Genomic DNA, 16,441 nt, shown 5'->3' with positions numbered 1-16,441 from the left:
GGGGAAACTTTATTGACACATTCCTGGGGTCAGATACATCACATGATCACACTGACAGAACCACAGACACATAGACACAGGCAACAGAGCATGCACAATGTCGGCACTAGTACAGTGTATATCCACCTTTCGCAGCAATGCAGGCTGCTATTCTCCCATGGAGACGATCGTAGAGATGCTGGATGTCGTCCTGTGGAACGGCTTGCCATGCCATTTCCACCTGGCGCCTCAGTTGGACCAGCGTTCGTGCTGGACGTGCAGACCGCGTGAGACGACGCTTCATCCAGTCCCAAACATGCTCAATGGGGGACAGATCCGGAGATCTTGCTGGCCAGGGTAGTTGACTTACACCTCCTAGAGCACGTTGGGTGGCACAGGATACATGCGGACGTGCATAGTCCTGTTGGAACAGCAAGTTCCCTTGCCGGTCTAGGAATGGTAGAACGATGGGTTCGATGACGGTTTGGATGTACCGTGCACTATTCAGTGTCCCCTCGACGATCACCAGTGGTGTACGGCCAGTGTAGGAGATCGCTCCCCACACCATGATGCCGGGTGTTGGCCCTGTGTGCCTCGGTCGTATGCAGTCCTGATTGTGGCGCTCACCTGCACGGCGCCAAACACGCATACGACCATCATTGGCACCAAGGCAGAAGCGACTCTCATCGCTGAAGGCGACACGTCTCCATTCGTCCCTCCATTCACGCCTGTCGCGACACCACTGGAGGCGGGCTGCACGATGTTGGGGCGTGAGCGGAAGACGGCCTAACGGTGTGCGGGAGCGTAGCCCAGCTTCATGGAGACGGTTGCGAATGGTCCTCGCCGATACCCCAGGAGCAACAGTGTCCCTAATTTGCTGGGAAGTGGCGGTGCGGTCCCCTACGGCACTGCGTAGGATCCTACGGTCTTGGCGTGCATCCGTGCGTCGCTGCGGTCCGGTCCCAGGTCGACGGGCACGTGCACCTTCCGCCGACCACTGGCGACAACATCGATGTACTGTGGAGACCACACGCCCCACGTGTTGAGCAATTCGGCGGTACGTCCACCCGGCCTCCCGCATGCCCACTATACGCCCTCGCTCAAAGTCCGTCAACTGCACATACGGTTCACGTCCACGCTGTCGCGGCATGCTACCTGTGTTAAAGACTGCGATGGAGCTCCGTATGCCACCGCAAACTGGCTCACACTGACGGCGGCGGTGCACAAATGCTGCGCAGCTAGCGCCATTCGACGGCCAACACCGCGGTTCCTGGTGTGTCCGCTGTGCCGTGCGTGTGATCATTGCTTGTACAGGCCTCTCGCAGTGTCCGGAGCAAGTATGGTGGGTCTGACACACCGGTGTCAATGTGTTCTTTTTTCCATTTCCAGGAGTGTAGCTACCCGACAAAATTCATCCCACGAATATCGACAAAATCACCCAAGCTGAATTTCCCAATCCACAAGAAGATCCAGAACTGTACGACGTAGTAGTGAAAAACATTATTCACGGATTACGCAGGCCATTAAACACCAATTCGACATGCATGAGTGATGGAAAATGTACAAAAACCGCACTTGGACGACACACAAACCGGAGTTTATGGCTATCCCAAATACAGAAGACAATCACCCAAAAATCGTAAGTACAGCTGGAGGAATATCATTTTTAATAAAAATTATACCAGATGTGTCCCACCTTCACCCAGTTTAAATATGGATGTACGAAGACAAAAACAGTGGCTTCACAACAAAAATACGAATACGAGGCAGCGATGCACTGGAAATAGATAATCAACACATACTTTCCAAGATGTTCCAAGCACACACAAACGTAGTATACTGCAGTTCGGTGAAATCCATCAAATACGCCTCAAGTATAGAAACGAAGGCAGTGACATGGCAGTATTTCAGATAACCAAAGACAGCCAAAAAGAAAAAAGAAAAAAACAGAGCCCACAGGATTCCCATGTACCAAAATGGGAAGACACATCAACAGTAAAGAAGCGGCGTGGTGGATTTTCTGTTTCCCCATACACGAACGCGAACTAACCGTGCAGCATGTAGCAGTACATTTCGAGAACGGGCAGAGAGTTTACTTCACAGAAGACAACGCCAGAAAAATTGCAAGCGAACAAGCTCAGAACACAACATTAATTAGTTTTTACTAACTGTGTCAAACGGATCCATTCGCCAAAACATTACCATATATGGGCGTCCCTATCTGTTATACATGGAACACGACAAGAAAAATCTTTCAACGACGAGTACAAGGAATTCCAGTAGTAGATCATCCAGGAACCATGAAATCTGAGGCACTAGACCGAGTACACAACGTACATCCGAAAAACACCGAATCTTTCTGTCTCCGGATGTTGCTATGCGAAATACGGGGGCCAACAAGTTACATAGATATTAAGACTGTTGACGGTTACCTATGCCAGACGTACAGAGAAACACGCCTACTGGATAACGACAACCAAGCCCCATTCACAGCCTCAGCTGAATAAATTCGCCATAATTCTAACAACATGTAACCCATCAAATCCAAAATAACTATGGGACTCCTTCAAAAAGGATATGAATGATAACGTACAGTACCAAATTGAAATCAACGACGACATCTTCAATGAAGCACTCATTCACCTAGAAGACAAATGTTTAGCAATAAACAACAAGACCATAGTACAACTTGGTATCGAAGCACCATAAAAAGACGCTGTCCAACAATGCCTCCTGTGAAGAAGACGCCGTCACCTGGCTCCAACCTCCCTCGCAGACAATCGTCCACACTAAACATAATACGAACCAACCATGGGAATTGTGCAGCCTCCCACTTCAAAAGTGGAACATAACTTCAACACCTGAGTGTGACTGTAGTGCTACACAACAGACGATCCAGCACATCATCAGCGAATGCAGGACAAGGAAGTATAATGGCAGTGCTAGTGACTTTGCTCTCGCGACTCCACAAACTGTAGACTACACTCGTAACCTAGACACACAAGCTTAAATTTCAGTCATGATATGTGTATCTCTAGCCATACGCTAAATAAATAAGTGTGTCAAACTTCGAAATTACGAAGGAAAAAAGCTAAAGTATCAACGAACTACTTCAATACATTGCTCACAGCAAACCACTCCTCATTGACAATCAAAAGGATATCTACAACGTTATCATGAACTGGATCGGCAACAACAATGGCGGAATTATTTACTTGTCGCACCAAGCGGCACTGGGTGAACGTTTCTAACAAATCCACTGCTGACGGACATACGTACTAAACAAACATCGCACTTGCACAGGCACCATCCGTCGTTGCAGCCACAATTATGGAAGGACGAACTGCCCATTCCGCCCTATAAGTACCGTTGAATATATCAAAGAACAGTTCCCGGTACGTAAAATCTCAAGAGCATTTGGACGGGGTGAATTAAAGAAGCTAAAATTATCTTCTGGGACGAGTGCACAATAGCACATAGAAAAATCACTTGAAGCCATGGACAGAACATTACAAGACTTGCGAGGGAACTCTGAAGCAATGGGAAGAGTTCCATTCATACCCTCAGGAGATTTTCGACAAGCCCTTCCAGTTATCCCCAAGTCAATACTAGCATACGAGATCAATGCATGCTTTAGAGAATCACATCTCTGGCCACACATACAATTATTGCAGCTAACAAGAAATATGAGAGTTGAACTATCGAATGACGAAACAGCAGAACATTTTGCTCAACAGCTTTTACAAATAGGCAAAGGCACATATCCTGCTGACCAGATGACAGGCCTCATTAAAGTCAACAGTGATTTCTGCAACACGGCCACCACTGAAAACGAACTCATCAATCAAACTTATCCAAACATTGTTCACAACTATACCAATCCGGACTGCTATTTGAAAGGGCAATTTTGGCAACTAAAAATAATATTGTCGACGATGTCAACATAAATATTGAAAAGAAAATTCCCGTTGAAGAGAGAATGTACAAATCGATCGACACGATAATAAACGTTGAAGAAAGTGTGAACTTCCGTACAGAATTTCTGAACACTTTGCAAGTATCAGAACTGTCAAGACACTACCTTCGACATAAAATTGCATTTCCGCTCACACTACTCGTATCTACTCACCAAAACTATGTAATGGAACAGCTATCGGATAACATCACTGAAGCCGAAATGATGACTGGAAAGTAGCAAGGACACACATTATTTATCACTAGAATACAACTAATGTCTACTGGACTGCCATCAAATTTAAAAGACTGCAATTTTCAATCAGATTAGCATACATTTTTACAATTAACAAAGCGCTAGGACAAACTTTAAAATATTGCGGCAGCAACTTCAAAGACTCCTTCTTCTCTCAAGGTCAACTATACATAGCCTGCTCGAGAGTAGGAAATTCCAAAAATTTGTACGAATATATGACGGATAACAAAACGAAAAATGTTGTTTGTGAACAAGTATTGTAAATAGTTAGAACATTTTTTCAATACTTTTTACCTATTATACTTTAAAGTTTATCCTTTTATTGCAACTAGCACACAATCTCGCATCAACTCCCTGAGCGAAGTCGGGTACCGCAGCTATTTCATTTATAGGCAGAGGCTTATTAAATTAACTGTGAGATGTCTCTTACTCAGAACATCGTTCTGTGGGATCCACTTCTGAGCTCTGACGTTTGGCGGCAGTCCTGGGAGATTGGCCGGGTCGGCTTTCCAGAGAACGCGTTGGGGTACGGACGCGAAGGCGTCCACAATCGCTTTGAACTTCTCCGGGTCGAAGGTCTCAACTCGCACCATCGATCCCAAGCTGAAGTAGATCACACCGTGTGGACTGTCGTCCAGGAACTTCTGTATGTCCTGCGCAAAAGAAACAATCTATGTACACGATATGCTCCCATGTTTTCGTATTTTCCTTAACGTCTGAAAAGCTTAATGTTAAGTAGGTAGATTCCTTTGTCCAATGAAAGAACAAACATGTAGCTCACAGGTGTTTCAATGCTAGTACAACTATGCCTTTAATATAACGCTTAAATCGTAGAAGTTCGTATAACACACAGGATGTTTCACAAACGAAGCGGCCAAATACACTACCTAACGGAGGCAGCTGACGCACCTGAAACTGTCAGAGACTGATGCTAATTATTAACATTAAAGTACATAAGCCTATCAACACAAAAAAAGGAAGGGAACGTAGGGTTTAATGTCCCATCAATGCACAAGTCGCCGGCCGGTATGGCCGAGCGGTTCTAGGCGCTTCAGTCTGGAACCGCGCGACCGCTACGGTCACAGGTTCGAATCCTGCCTCGGGCATGGATGTGTGTGTGATGTCCTTAGGTTAGTTAGGTTTAATTAGTTCTAAGTTCTAGGGGACTGATGACCACAGATGTTAAGTCCCACAGGGCTCAGAGCCATTTGAACCAATTTTTTTAATGCACACGTCACTAGAAACGCAGCACAAACTTGGGAAGGAAAGAGGTAGTATGCTTTACTGATGAACCATTCCAGCGTTTGCATTAAACGCTTTAGCAAAATCCGAGTGTCGTTGGTCGTAAGGGTATACGAACCAACGTCCTCCGGAATGTTAGTGCCGTGTGTCAGCGCTGCAACAACTCGCTCGGTGGATTCGGAAGACTCATCCAGTGCGAGACACACATATATCGAGTTACGTGTTGTTTAATGTATAAACAACACAGGAAAGTTGACTGCCAAAAAGATATTACGAATAATATTACTTGCGCATGCGTTTAGAGAAGAGATAAAGTTTTTGTGTACTGTCTCTTTGGAAATGACTTTTAGTTGTCTTTCATTATGTATAGTTGTCTAGTATTAATTGATGTTCACTGTTACACTGATCCAGATGACATGTGCCTTAGACACAAATAGTTATCACCATCATCATCATCTTCTTCTTCTTCTTCTTGTTCCTCATAATGTTCCTTCCGCCAGCCGAAATGTAGTCCGTTGGTTCGCCTTTTTAGTTCTTTCATGTGCAGTTATCATCTAATTTAATTTTCGATGCCCAGCACACAATACTTCTGTGGATGTTATAAAACACCTTAACTGATAGATTTTCCTCCTGAAACAATGCATAAAATCAAAAGAAAGAAACACGAAAAATGCAGAGCAATTTCCCTTACCTTCTGATTAAGAGTAAAGTCATATGGCATTGTAGACTGCGAGACGTTGACCGACACGGACAACCGACTAGACGGGGAACATTCCTTTCTCTGACAGCAGTTGCACCTTTATGTGAATGGTGTCTTAAGTGCAACTTTACATTGAAATTATAATGAGTACGTCTGAAGTTTAGAGTCTTATTCTGTGCTGTTATAGCCGTTGAAACAGAATGGCCGGCCGGTGTGGCCGAGTGGTTCTAGGCACTTCAGCCTGGAACCGCGCACCCGCTACGGTCGCAGGTTCTAATCCTGCACCGGGCATGGATGTGAGTGATGTCCTTAGGTTAGTTAGGTTTAAGTAGTTCTACGTTCAACGGGACTGATGACCTCAGAAGTTAAGTCCCATAGTGCTCAGAGCCGTTTGAACCATTTTTCATAAATTTTAGTTCAATCTGCTCGCTCTTCCATCTTCTCCCGTTCTTCATTCTTTGTTCCGCTTCTTCAGGGTTCTAATATCTTACACACACACACACACACACACACACATATATATATATATATATATATATATATATATATATATATATATATATATATACTCCTGGAAATTGAAATAAGAACACCGTGAATTCATTGTCCCAGGAAGGGGAAACTTTATTGACACATTCCTGGGGTCAGATACATCACATGATCACACTGACAGAACCACAGGCACATAGACACAGGCAACAGAGCATGCACAATGTCGGCACTAGTACAGTGTATATCCACCTTTCGCAGCAATGCAGGCTGCTATTCTCCCATGGAGACGATCGTAGAGATGCTGGATGTAGTCCTGTGGAACGGCTTGCCATGCCATTTCCACCTGGCGCCTCAGTTGGACCAGCGTTCGTGCTGGACGTGCAGACCGCGTGAGACGACGCTTCATCCAGTCCCAAACATGCTCAATGGGGGACATATCCGGAGCGGAAGACGGCCTAACGGTGTGCGGGACCGTAGCCCAGCTTCATGGAGACGGTTGCGAATGGTCCTCGCCGATACCCCAGGAGCAACAGTGTCCCTAATTTGCTGGGAAGTGGCGGTGCGGTCCCCTACGGCACTGCGTAGGATCCTACGGTCTTGGCGTGCATCCGTGCGTCGCTGCGGTCCAGTCCCAGGTCGACGGGCACGTGCACCTTCCGCCGACCACTGGCGACAACATCGATGTACTGTGGAGACCTCACGCCCCACGTGTTGAGCAATTCGGCGGTACGTCCACCCGGCCTCCCGCATGCCCACTATACGTCCTCACTCAAAGTCCGTCAACTGCACATACGGTTCACGTCCACGCTGTTGCGGCATGCTACCAGTGTTAAAGACTGCGATGGAGCTCCGTATGCCACCGCAAACTGGCTCACACTGACGGCGGCGGTGCACAAATGCTGCGCAGCTAGCGCCATTCGACGGCCAACACCGCGGTTCCTGGTGTGTCCGCTGTGCCGTGCGTGTGATCATTGCTTGTACAGCCCTCTCGCAGTGTCCGGAGCAAGTATGGTGGGTCTGACACACCGGTGTCAATGTGTTCTTTTTTCCATTTCCAGGAGTGTATATATATATCATGCTGATGTTCTAAGAACTGTGTAAGTCGAATCGCTTCTTCAACTCATCCTTTGTCTCTGGCTTCACTCCAGAGTGAGGTTCGACAGCCGTAAAGTATTTGTAAAATGCATTTTAATCATCAGCTATTTGTTTGTCCCACTAGTCATCTATCGGTTTCGGTTATTAACCATCACCCAGGATGTCTATCAAGATCAACATTAAAAATTGCAAAACTCACAAATATGGGTGCAAAATTCCATTTGTATACTTACAGGGTACAACAGATTAGAAAAAAACATCACGTAATACTTTGAAGTTGAACAATATCGAAATTATCCAGTGAAATTGTAGAAACATCTGACATAATTATGTCAGGTGATTGTACAATTTCATTGGATATGTCAGGTGTTTGAACAGTTACACTAGATAACTTCGACATCTTCAAAGTAATATGTGATGTTTTTAAATAATCTGTTGCATCCATATATTTGTAGAGGTTTGCTATTTTTGTATGCACTGTACTTTCATAATTTTTAATGTTGATGTTGATGAGCATCCTGGATGATGGTTAATAACCGAAACTGATAGATGACTTATGGGACGATGTTTAAATGCATTTTATACATTAAAAAAAGTATCTACAGAGGTAGGCACTTGCTGGAAATGAGGCACAAACAATATCTGATGGCCACTTGCTATGCACCTCAGTAATTTGTCCCACCACTTTATCCACAAGCTGCTCTGAAGCCGCCATCGATCTAGATCGAGGGACATATCGTACTGGAAGATGCCATGCAGAAAATGCGCAGCTGGCACCGGTCTGGTCAGTGGAACACACGTAGCGCTTTCTCTCCTTCTTGGTGGGCCTTGCAGAAGAATCGTTTTTTGGATGTAGTAAAAGTTTTACTGTAGTTGCCAAAAACAGAAAACAGTCTCCGTTGCGAGTGGTTTATTAATAATGGCGTGTTTCGTGAGGTTAAAACATCTTCAGATTATCCGTAATTAGTAACAACGATCTTGTCACATAACAGTTAATTCGCGAACCTATCTAGCACCTATCAATAGGTTAGCTAAGCTAAAGGTGAGAAGTAAAGTGATTCATTTCCCTTGAACAGCGCAGAGCCAGCCGCTGTGGCCGAGCGGTTCTAGGCGCTTCGGGCCGGAACCGGGCTGCTATTACGGTCGCAGGTTCGAATCCTGCCTCTGGCATGGATGTGTGTGATGTTCTTAGGCTAGTTAGGTTTAGGTAGTTCTAAGTCTAAGGGACTGATGACCTCAGATGTCCCATAGTGCTTACAAGGGAACATCCCCATCGCACCCCCCTCAGATATAGTTATAAGTTGGCACAGTGGATAGGCCTTGAAAAACTGAACACAGATCAATCAAGAAAACAGGAAGAAGTTCTGTGTAACTATGAAAAAATAAACAAAATATACAAACTGAGTAATTCATGCTCAAGATAAGCAATATTAAGGACAGTGTGAGCTCAGGAGCGCCGTGGTCCCGTGGTTAGCGTGAGCAGTAGCGGGACGAGAGATCTTTGGTTCAAATCTTCCCTCGATTGAAAATTTCACTTCCTTTATTTTCGCAAAGTTATGATCCGTCCGTCCGTTCATTGACGTCTCTGTTCACTGTAATTAGTCTCTGTATTTTGCGACCGCACCGCAAAACCGTGCGATTAGTTGACGAAAGGACGTGCCTCTCCAATGGGAACCGAAAACATTTGATCGCAAGGTCATAGGTCAACCGATTCCTCCACAGGAAAACACGTCTGATATATTCTATACGACACTGGTGACAGCATGTGCGTCACATGACAGGAATATGTTGTCGACCAACCTAACTAGTACACTTGGCGAATTGGTAAAATGATTCTTCTACCTTGCCCGATTTAGGTTTTCTTGTGGATGTGATAATCACTCCCAAAAAAGTGATGAAAACATAAGAGTTTGTCACATAAACTGAAAACAAAAAGTTAAACTTTTCACTCGAGGGAAGACTCGAACCAAGGACCTCTCATTCCTCATCACGCTAACCACGGGACCACGGCGCCCTTGAGCTCGCACACTCCTCGATATTGCTTATCTTGCGCATGGACTACTCAGTTTGTATATTTTGCTTATTTTTTCATAATTCCACAGAACTTCTTCCTGTTTTCTCGATCGATCAGTGTTCAGTTTTTCAAGGCCTATCCACTGTGCCAACTTATAACTAAATCTGAGGGGGGTGCGATGGGGAGATTCCCTTGTTAGAGCAATTTGAACAGTGCAGAGCGCATTTGTCATATATAAAAGCTGATGTTACGATGGCGTTAAAGCGAAAACCGCAATCGCCAAATATGGGCACAGGAAAGCCTGGATTGTTATGTGAAAATCTCTAAATTACAGACGTAAAATTACAACACAAATAAGAAATTAAATCTGCGTGAGCGCAGGACTAGCAACTAAATACGCGATTCAAAGACAGGTTGGTAGTTACAGCCATGAATCACACTGGTAAATAAACACGGTACTAGACGACGTATATGCTGGACGGAGTGGGTCGCGTAGTAGACTGACGTTAATGAAACCACCCAGTGCCGGCGATGATAGTAAAGACAAACTGAAATAAGGTATGTGCTGAACAGGGCCAATGATGGAAGGAATGAAATATTCTTAAAAATTTAAAAGCAAACAAACCGGTGGTAACACGGAAACTAACTCCTTCAGTGAAGTGCCAACTGCATTACTGGCCATTAAAGTTGCAGATGATAAACGGGTATTCATTGGACGAATATATTATACTAGAACTGATATGTGATTACATTTTCACGCAATTTGGGTGCATAGATCCTTAGAAATCAGTACCCAGAACAACAACATCTGGCCGTAATAACGGCCTTGATACGCTTGGGCATTGGGTCAAACACAGTTGGATAGCGTGTACATGTGCAGCTGCTCATGAAGCTTCAACACGATACCACAGTTCATCAAGAGTAGTGACTGGCGTATTGTGACGAGTCAGTTGCTCGGCCACCACTGACCAGACGTTTCCAATTGGTGGGAGATCTGGAGAATGTGCTGGCCATGGCAGCAGTCGAACATTTTCTGTATCCAGAAAGGCCCGTCCAGGACCTGCAACATGCGGTCGTGCATTATCCTGCTGAAATGTAGGGTTTCGCAGGGACCGAATGAAGGGTAGAGCCACGGGTCGTAACACATCTGAAATGTAACGTCCACTGTTCAAAGTGCCGTCAGTGCGAACAAGAGGTGACCGAGACGTGTAACCAATGGCACCCCATACCATCACGTCGGGTGATACGCCAGTATGGCGATAACGAATACAAGCTTCCAATGTGCGTTCACCGCGATGTCGCCAAACACGGATGTGACCATCATGGTGCTGTAAACAGAACCTGGATTCATCCGAAAAAAACGTTTTGCCATTCGTGCACCCAGGTTCGTCGTTGAGTACACCATCACAGGCGCTCCTGTCTGTGATGCAGCGTAAAGGGTAAAAGCAGCCATGGTCTCCGAGCTGATAGTCCGTGCTGTTACAAACGTCGTCGAACTGTTCGTGCAGATGGTTGTTGTCTTGCAAACGTCCCTATCTGTTGACTCAGGGATCGAGACGTGGCTGCACGATCCGTTATAGCCATGGGGATAAGATGTCTGTCATCTCGACTGCTAGTGATACGAGGCCAGCACGGCGTTTCGTATTATCCTCCTAAACACACTGATTTCATATTTTGCTAACAGTCATTGGATCTCGACAAACGCGAGCAACAATGTCGCGATACGTTAAACCGCAATCGCGATAGGCTACAATCCGACCTTTATCAAAGTCGGAAACGTGATGGTGCGCATTTCTTCTCGTTACACGAGGCATCACAACAACGTTTCACCTGGCAACGCCAGTCAACTGCTGTTTTTCTATGAGAAAAGTTTCGTCATGTCAGCACGTTGTAGGTGTCCCTACCGGCGCCAACCTTGTGTGAATGCTCTGAAAAGCTAATCATTTGCATATCACAGAATCTTCTTCCCGTCGTTTAAATTTCGCGCCTGTAGCACGTCATCTTCATGGTGTAGCAATTTTAATGGCCAGTAGTGTATTAAGATGAACCGAAACGTCAATGTAAATGAACATGGAGAAGGAGGATGGTATGTTGGTGTGAGTATAAGAGGGGAAAGGATAGCGAATGCTAAATAATCAAAGGGAGAAGGGGGAAGGGAAAAAAACCCACACAAAAGCTTAAAAGATTTTGGGGTGATAGGAAAACCGAACATGAAGCGACGATGGCAGGAGACAAAGGCAGAAAACGAAGAAAGAAATCAATCTAAATTTTGATAAAGCAGACATAATGGTATGGTAGACAATTTAGTTTTCTGTACCCACCTGATCATCGAGGCTCAAGTTTTCCAACTGCTTGAGAAATTTAGTTATCTCTACTTCGTCGAAAAGGATAATTTTTTTTTCCTTTTAGATATTATATCTAGGACCTGGAGAGAATCTGACTTCATTCACAATGGCCACTAACCCGAAAGCCCTAAAAAGAACGCAGTCAGAATAAATTTTTCTCTTTCTTTCGCTGAACATCTTAGGGCCAGTGTTCATTGTTAACACTTGCAACAGATGTTTCCAGAATGAGATTTTCACTCTGCAGCGGAGTGTGCGCTGATATGAAACTTCCTGGCAGATTAAAACTGTGTGCCCGACCGAGACTCGAACTCGGGACCTTTGCCTTTCGCGGGCAAGTGCTCTACCAACTGAGCTACCGAAGCACGACTCACGCCCGGTACCCACAGATTTACTTCTGCCAGTAGGAAGGTAGGAAGGTAGGAGACGAGGTACTGGCAGAAGTAAATCTGTGGGTACCGGGCGTGAGTCGTGCTTCGGTAGCTCAGTTGGTAGAGCACTTGTCCGCGAAAGGCAAAGGTCCCGAGTTCGAGTCTCGGTCGAGCACACAGTTTTAATCTGCCAGGAAGTTTCACTTGCAACAGAGTTTTCTATTTTTGAAATTTCGTACTTCTGTTACTGCATCAGACTTAAATGGAGTGGAATAACCTGTATTTAATATAGGTGGCTATTTCTTAATATGTGGGTTCCGGTGCAGTCGTTTTAGAATAATAGAAGGATAATTCGTTGTTATTTATTGTAGAAAGCCCAGTGCACTGCTCCCGTGAACTTCAACGGTGTACAAATGTCTCTTCCACCTGCTTCACTTCTCTCACAATTATAACAGATCTCACATAATGAGGCAATAGTTAGAACTAAGTGTTCACCGGGCTTCAGTTACATGTTCTCACAAGAGAATTACCGCAAGTGACAGTCAACTTTACCTCTGCCAGACTTAGTGCCTGAGATCGTGCAGCATGTTAAATTTCAGTACAACATTTTCATAAGCCATCGTGATAACTTCTGATCTTCTTGTACTGGAAGAATACTGCCTATTGGATCATAAAGTATCAGATTCAATATAATTAAAATTACTTGTACTACAGTAGACCTATGTCCAGTTTGCCCTGAACTAAAAAAGGGAACGCGTCAGACATGGCTAACCGATTTGGCTTCTGTGTGGCAGGTGACATGGGTACAACCTATAATGAAAGACTCGTAAGATATTTTGGCTCAATACCCACCTGTTTCTGAGAAACCCACACCTCAAGTTCATGACGAGCAGTCGAATCAAAATTGACGCGATCGATAGGTAATTGAAAACAGTATTTTTCATTATCGCACATGGGGTCGGCAAACGCTTATTTTTGCTATAAATGGAGGTAAACGCTATTTAGCGTTGGCGTAAGAATCTGGCTGGGAGGGGGATGGGGGACAGTGTGTCAGTGTTCGGTTCCCAAATGTATTCAGCCCCTTTTTTCGTTTGTATTTCTTCCCGCATCGAAACAGATGGGAATGGGAAGGTTAATAAGGCTGGCATATCAATAACGAATAAACAAAATTCTGAAAGGGTGTGGATTAGTAAAGAATTAATATTTTCGTTCTGGTTACTTTTCGATGTCTCTTTCACTCATTCTATTACATATTCTCATTTTCCTTCGAACAACTAGTTCGATGACACTTGTCATATAAACATTTCAAGCAAATGTAGTAGTGGCACAAACAGTATCTAATGAATGCAGTCTTGCTGCAATAACATAGTTGTTTCCGCAGAGTCGATGGAAAACATATCTGATTTACATTTTAAAATATTTCGTTTCCGAGAATTAATACCGATGCGTACCACGCCGCTGACAATCGTAAACAAACGTCGTGCTGTCGGCTTCTGAGATCGCTCGTGACGAATTCGCAACAGTCTTGCTCGGAATTATTTTTATACAACTATCCACAACATTATGACCACATACCCACAACAATATAAACTCCTCCGGGTATTTGTACCGTCATCTGACGAGCAATGACTGCTACTCAGACACACGCACGGTACATGTAGTACCAGTAAACGTGCTGTCCGTGTGTAGAATGGGGAAACCGCACGATCTATCTGAGGTTGACCGAGGGCAGAGTGTGATGGCCTGGAGGCTCGGCACGAGCATTCTGGGAACTGCACGACTTATCGGGTGTTCTAGGAGTGCTGTAGTGAATGTCTTCAACACATGGTGAAACCGAGGTGAAACCACATCCAGAAATCGTGGGGTTCGGCGACCGCCCCTCATTACAGACGTCGGACGTCGTACTCTGGGCAGACTGCTATAACAGGACAGGCGGCGAACTGTGGTGTAATTAATATCAGACTTTAATGCTGGGAAGTGTATAAGTGTGTCTGAACACACAGTCCACCGAACACTGCTAACGATTGACCTCCGCTGCCGAAGACCCATGCATGAGCCAATGTTAAGACCACGACATCGGCAACTAGGACTGAAATGGGTCCGTGACCATCGGCACTCTAGTACCTTCCGCCGCGGAAGTCGAACACGCGGCAGAACAAATGGACGTGGTCAGCCCATAGAGGGGCTCCTCCTCCGCGGCGGCTATTCCACGCAGCGAGGGCGCTACCGCTAAGCCACGTGCAGACAGCGGCCAATAGCCGCTCCCTCCAGTTGTGTATATAGGGACCCGCTCTGCCTTTCTCCAACCTTCTCCAGTATGCTGATGACACCGCCTTCCTGGCTCTCTATCCTACCCTTCAACGGTCTCAACGTACCCTCCAAAGTTCCTCCGTCTCAACCCCTCCAAAACCCAGGCAATCATCATAGGCCGCACCACTCGCTCCTTTCGCCTCCATGATTTCTACCTCACCCTTTATGGTCGTCCTATCCAACTCACCCCCACCCTGAAATACCTTGGCCTCACCCTTGACCGACACCTCACCTGGACCCCTCATCTCCTGACCATCCAGCAGAAAGCCCATTCCCGCCTCCGCCTTCTGAAACACCTGTCTGGCCGGACATGGGGATTGCATCCTTCTACCATCCTCCACACCTACAAATCCCTCATCCGTCCTATCCTCTGTTATGCCAGCGTTGCCTGGATCTCCACCCGCACCCGCTTTTACAAGGCCCTCCAAATCCTTGAACACGATGTGCTCCGCCTTGCCTTCCGTATCCGCCTTCCGTCCCCCACACGGCTCCTGTATGAACTGATCCCCTTCCCCCACCTCCTCCTGTTCCTCCAACATCTCCGCATCCTTTACATTGTTCGCAGGCTTGATCCCCCCCCACCCTCTGGTTTCCTCCTTCCTCTCCACCCCCCACCCGTTGCCGCACCTCTATCGCTGTATCCCTCCCTCTCTCCACCTCCACACCCTCCATCTCCTTCATCAGGGCAATTTCCAACATCTCCCCCTCCCGGATGACGAACTTCGCCGTGACATCTACCCTTCCTTCCAACTATAACCTGGCCTTGTTCCCCCCCCCCTCCCCAGGGCCCCCCTTTTCCTCTTTCCTCCTTCTCCCAGAGCGGATTTTCCTCCGTCCCCCCCTCCCCTGAGACCCTGCACCTCATACCTGCCTCTCTCCTTCCCACATCCCTCCCTACCTGGCCCTCTTCCGCGCGCCCCCCGCTCACCTCCCCCATCTCTTCCCCTCCCTCCCTTCTTCAGGTCTCCCTCATCTCCTAGCACCTGGCAGATCCTCTGCATTGCTCTTCATCAGTGTGCCACATCAGTGTTGTTTAGTGCTGTTTCTCGTGTGCGTCAAGAGGTGTGATTTTAATTGTGTCCTGCCTTGAGGTTCGCCGTCAGTGTTACGTTATGTGCTATGCCATCCGTCGCTACCTTTATGCTCCAGTCATACTGTGCCTCGTGTTCTTTTAACCGTCGCAGTGTGTGGCTTTTTGTGTGTGCTACTTTTAAACAGTTTTTTATCTCCATTTTACAGTCACCCCGTTTTTTGTCTATTGCCTTCCATGATGTTCCCCTTTTTTATATCTATGTTCACCTTATTCTCTCCTTTGCTGTTTTTAAATGTCTTCTATTGTTTTGTTCTATGTCTTTCGGCTGAAGAGCAGCGCCTATGCTGCTGCCAGCCCGCCCTGATGGGGAATTGAAATACAATAAAGGAAAAAAAACAAAAAAAGCCTTAGTCCAGCTCGTGTGTGTGCCTTCGTTTGTGTTTAGTGTTTGTTCGCCGTCACGCCACCCCTGTTCACGAGTACCGTCGCCATCACCCCTGTTATGTGCGCCGTGTCAACTAGTGTTAGTGATGTTTCTCGTCCAGCGTGAACGGCTCCATGTTTTTTGTTTTTTAAGTGTCTGCATTTTTTGCCCACCGTTTTGATTGTATTCTCTGTGCCACCTACATGTATTACTTATTGTACAACTCAAG

At 45.9% G+C, this 16,441-nt stretch overlaps 1 protein-coding gene across 1 annotated transcript in view; it reads right to left on the bottom strand.

Annotated features, from left to right (window-relative positions):
* Positions 1-16,441, bottom strand: part of LOC126262415 (UDP-glycosyltransferase UGT5-like) — a 159,855-nt gene that overhangs the window by 25,373 nt on the left and 118,041 nt on the right. Inside the window, exon 5 of the mRNA XM_049959043.1 lies at positions 4,620-4,842. Within this exon, the coding sequence (XP_049815000.1) occupies positions 4,620-4,842 (223 nt within the window). The remainder of the gene's footprint in view (positions 1-4,619; positions 4,843-16,441) is intronic.

Source organism: Schistocerca nitens, chromosome 6 (genome assembly GCF_023898315.1).
Source record: "Schistocerca nitens isolate TAMUIC-IGC-003100 chromosome 6, iqSchNite1.1, whole genome shotgun sequence".
In the NCBI taxonomy this organism is placed as follows: Eukaryota; Metazoa; Arthropoda; class Insecta; order Orthoptera; family Acrididae; genus Schistocerca; species Schistocerca nitens.
This window is presented reverse-complemented; position numbering and strand designations above follow the sequence as displayed.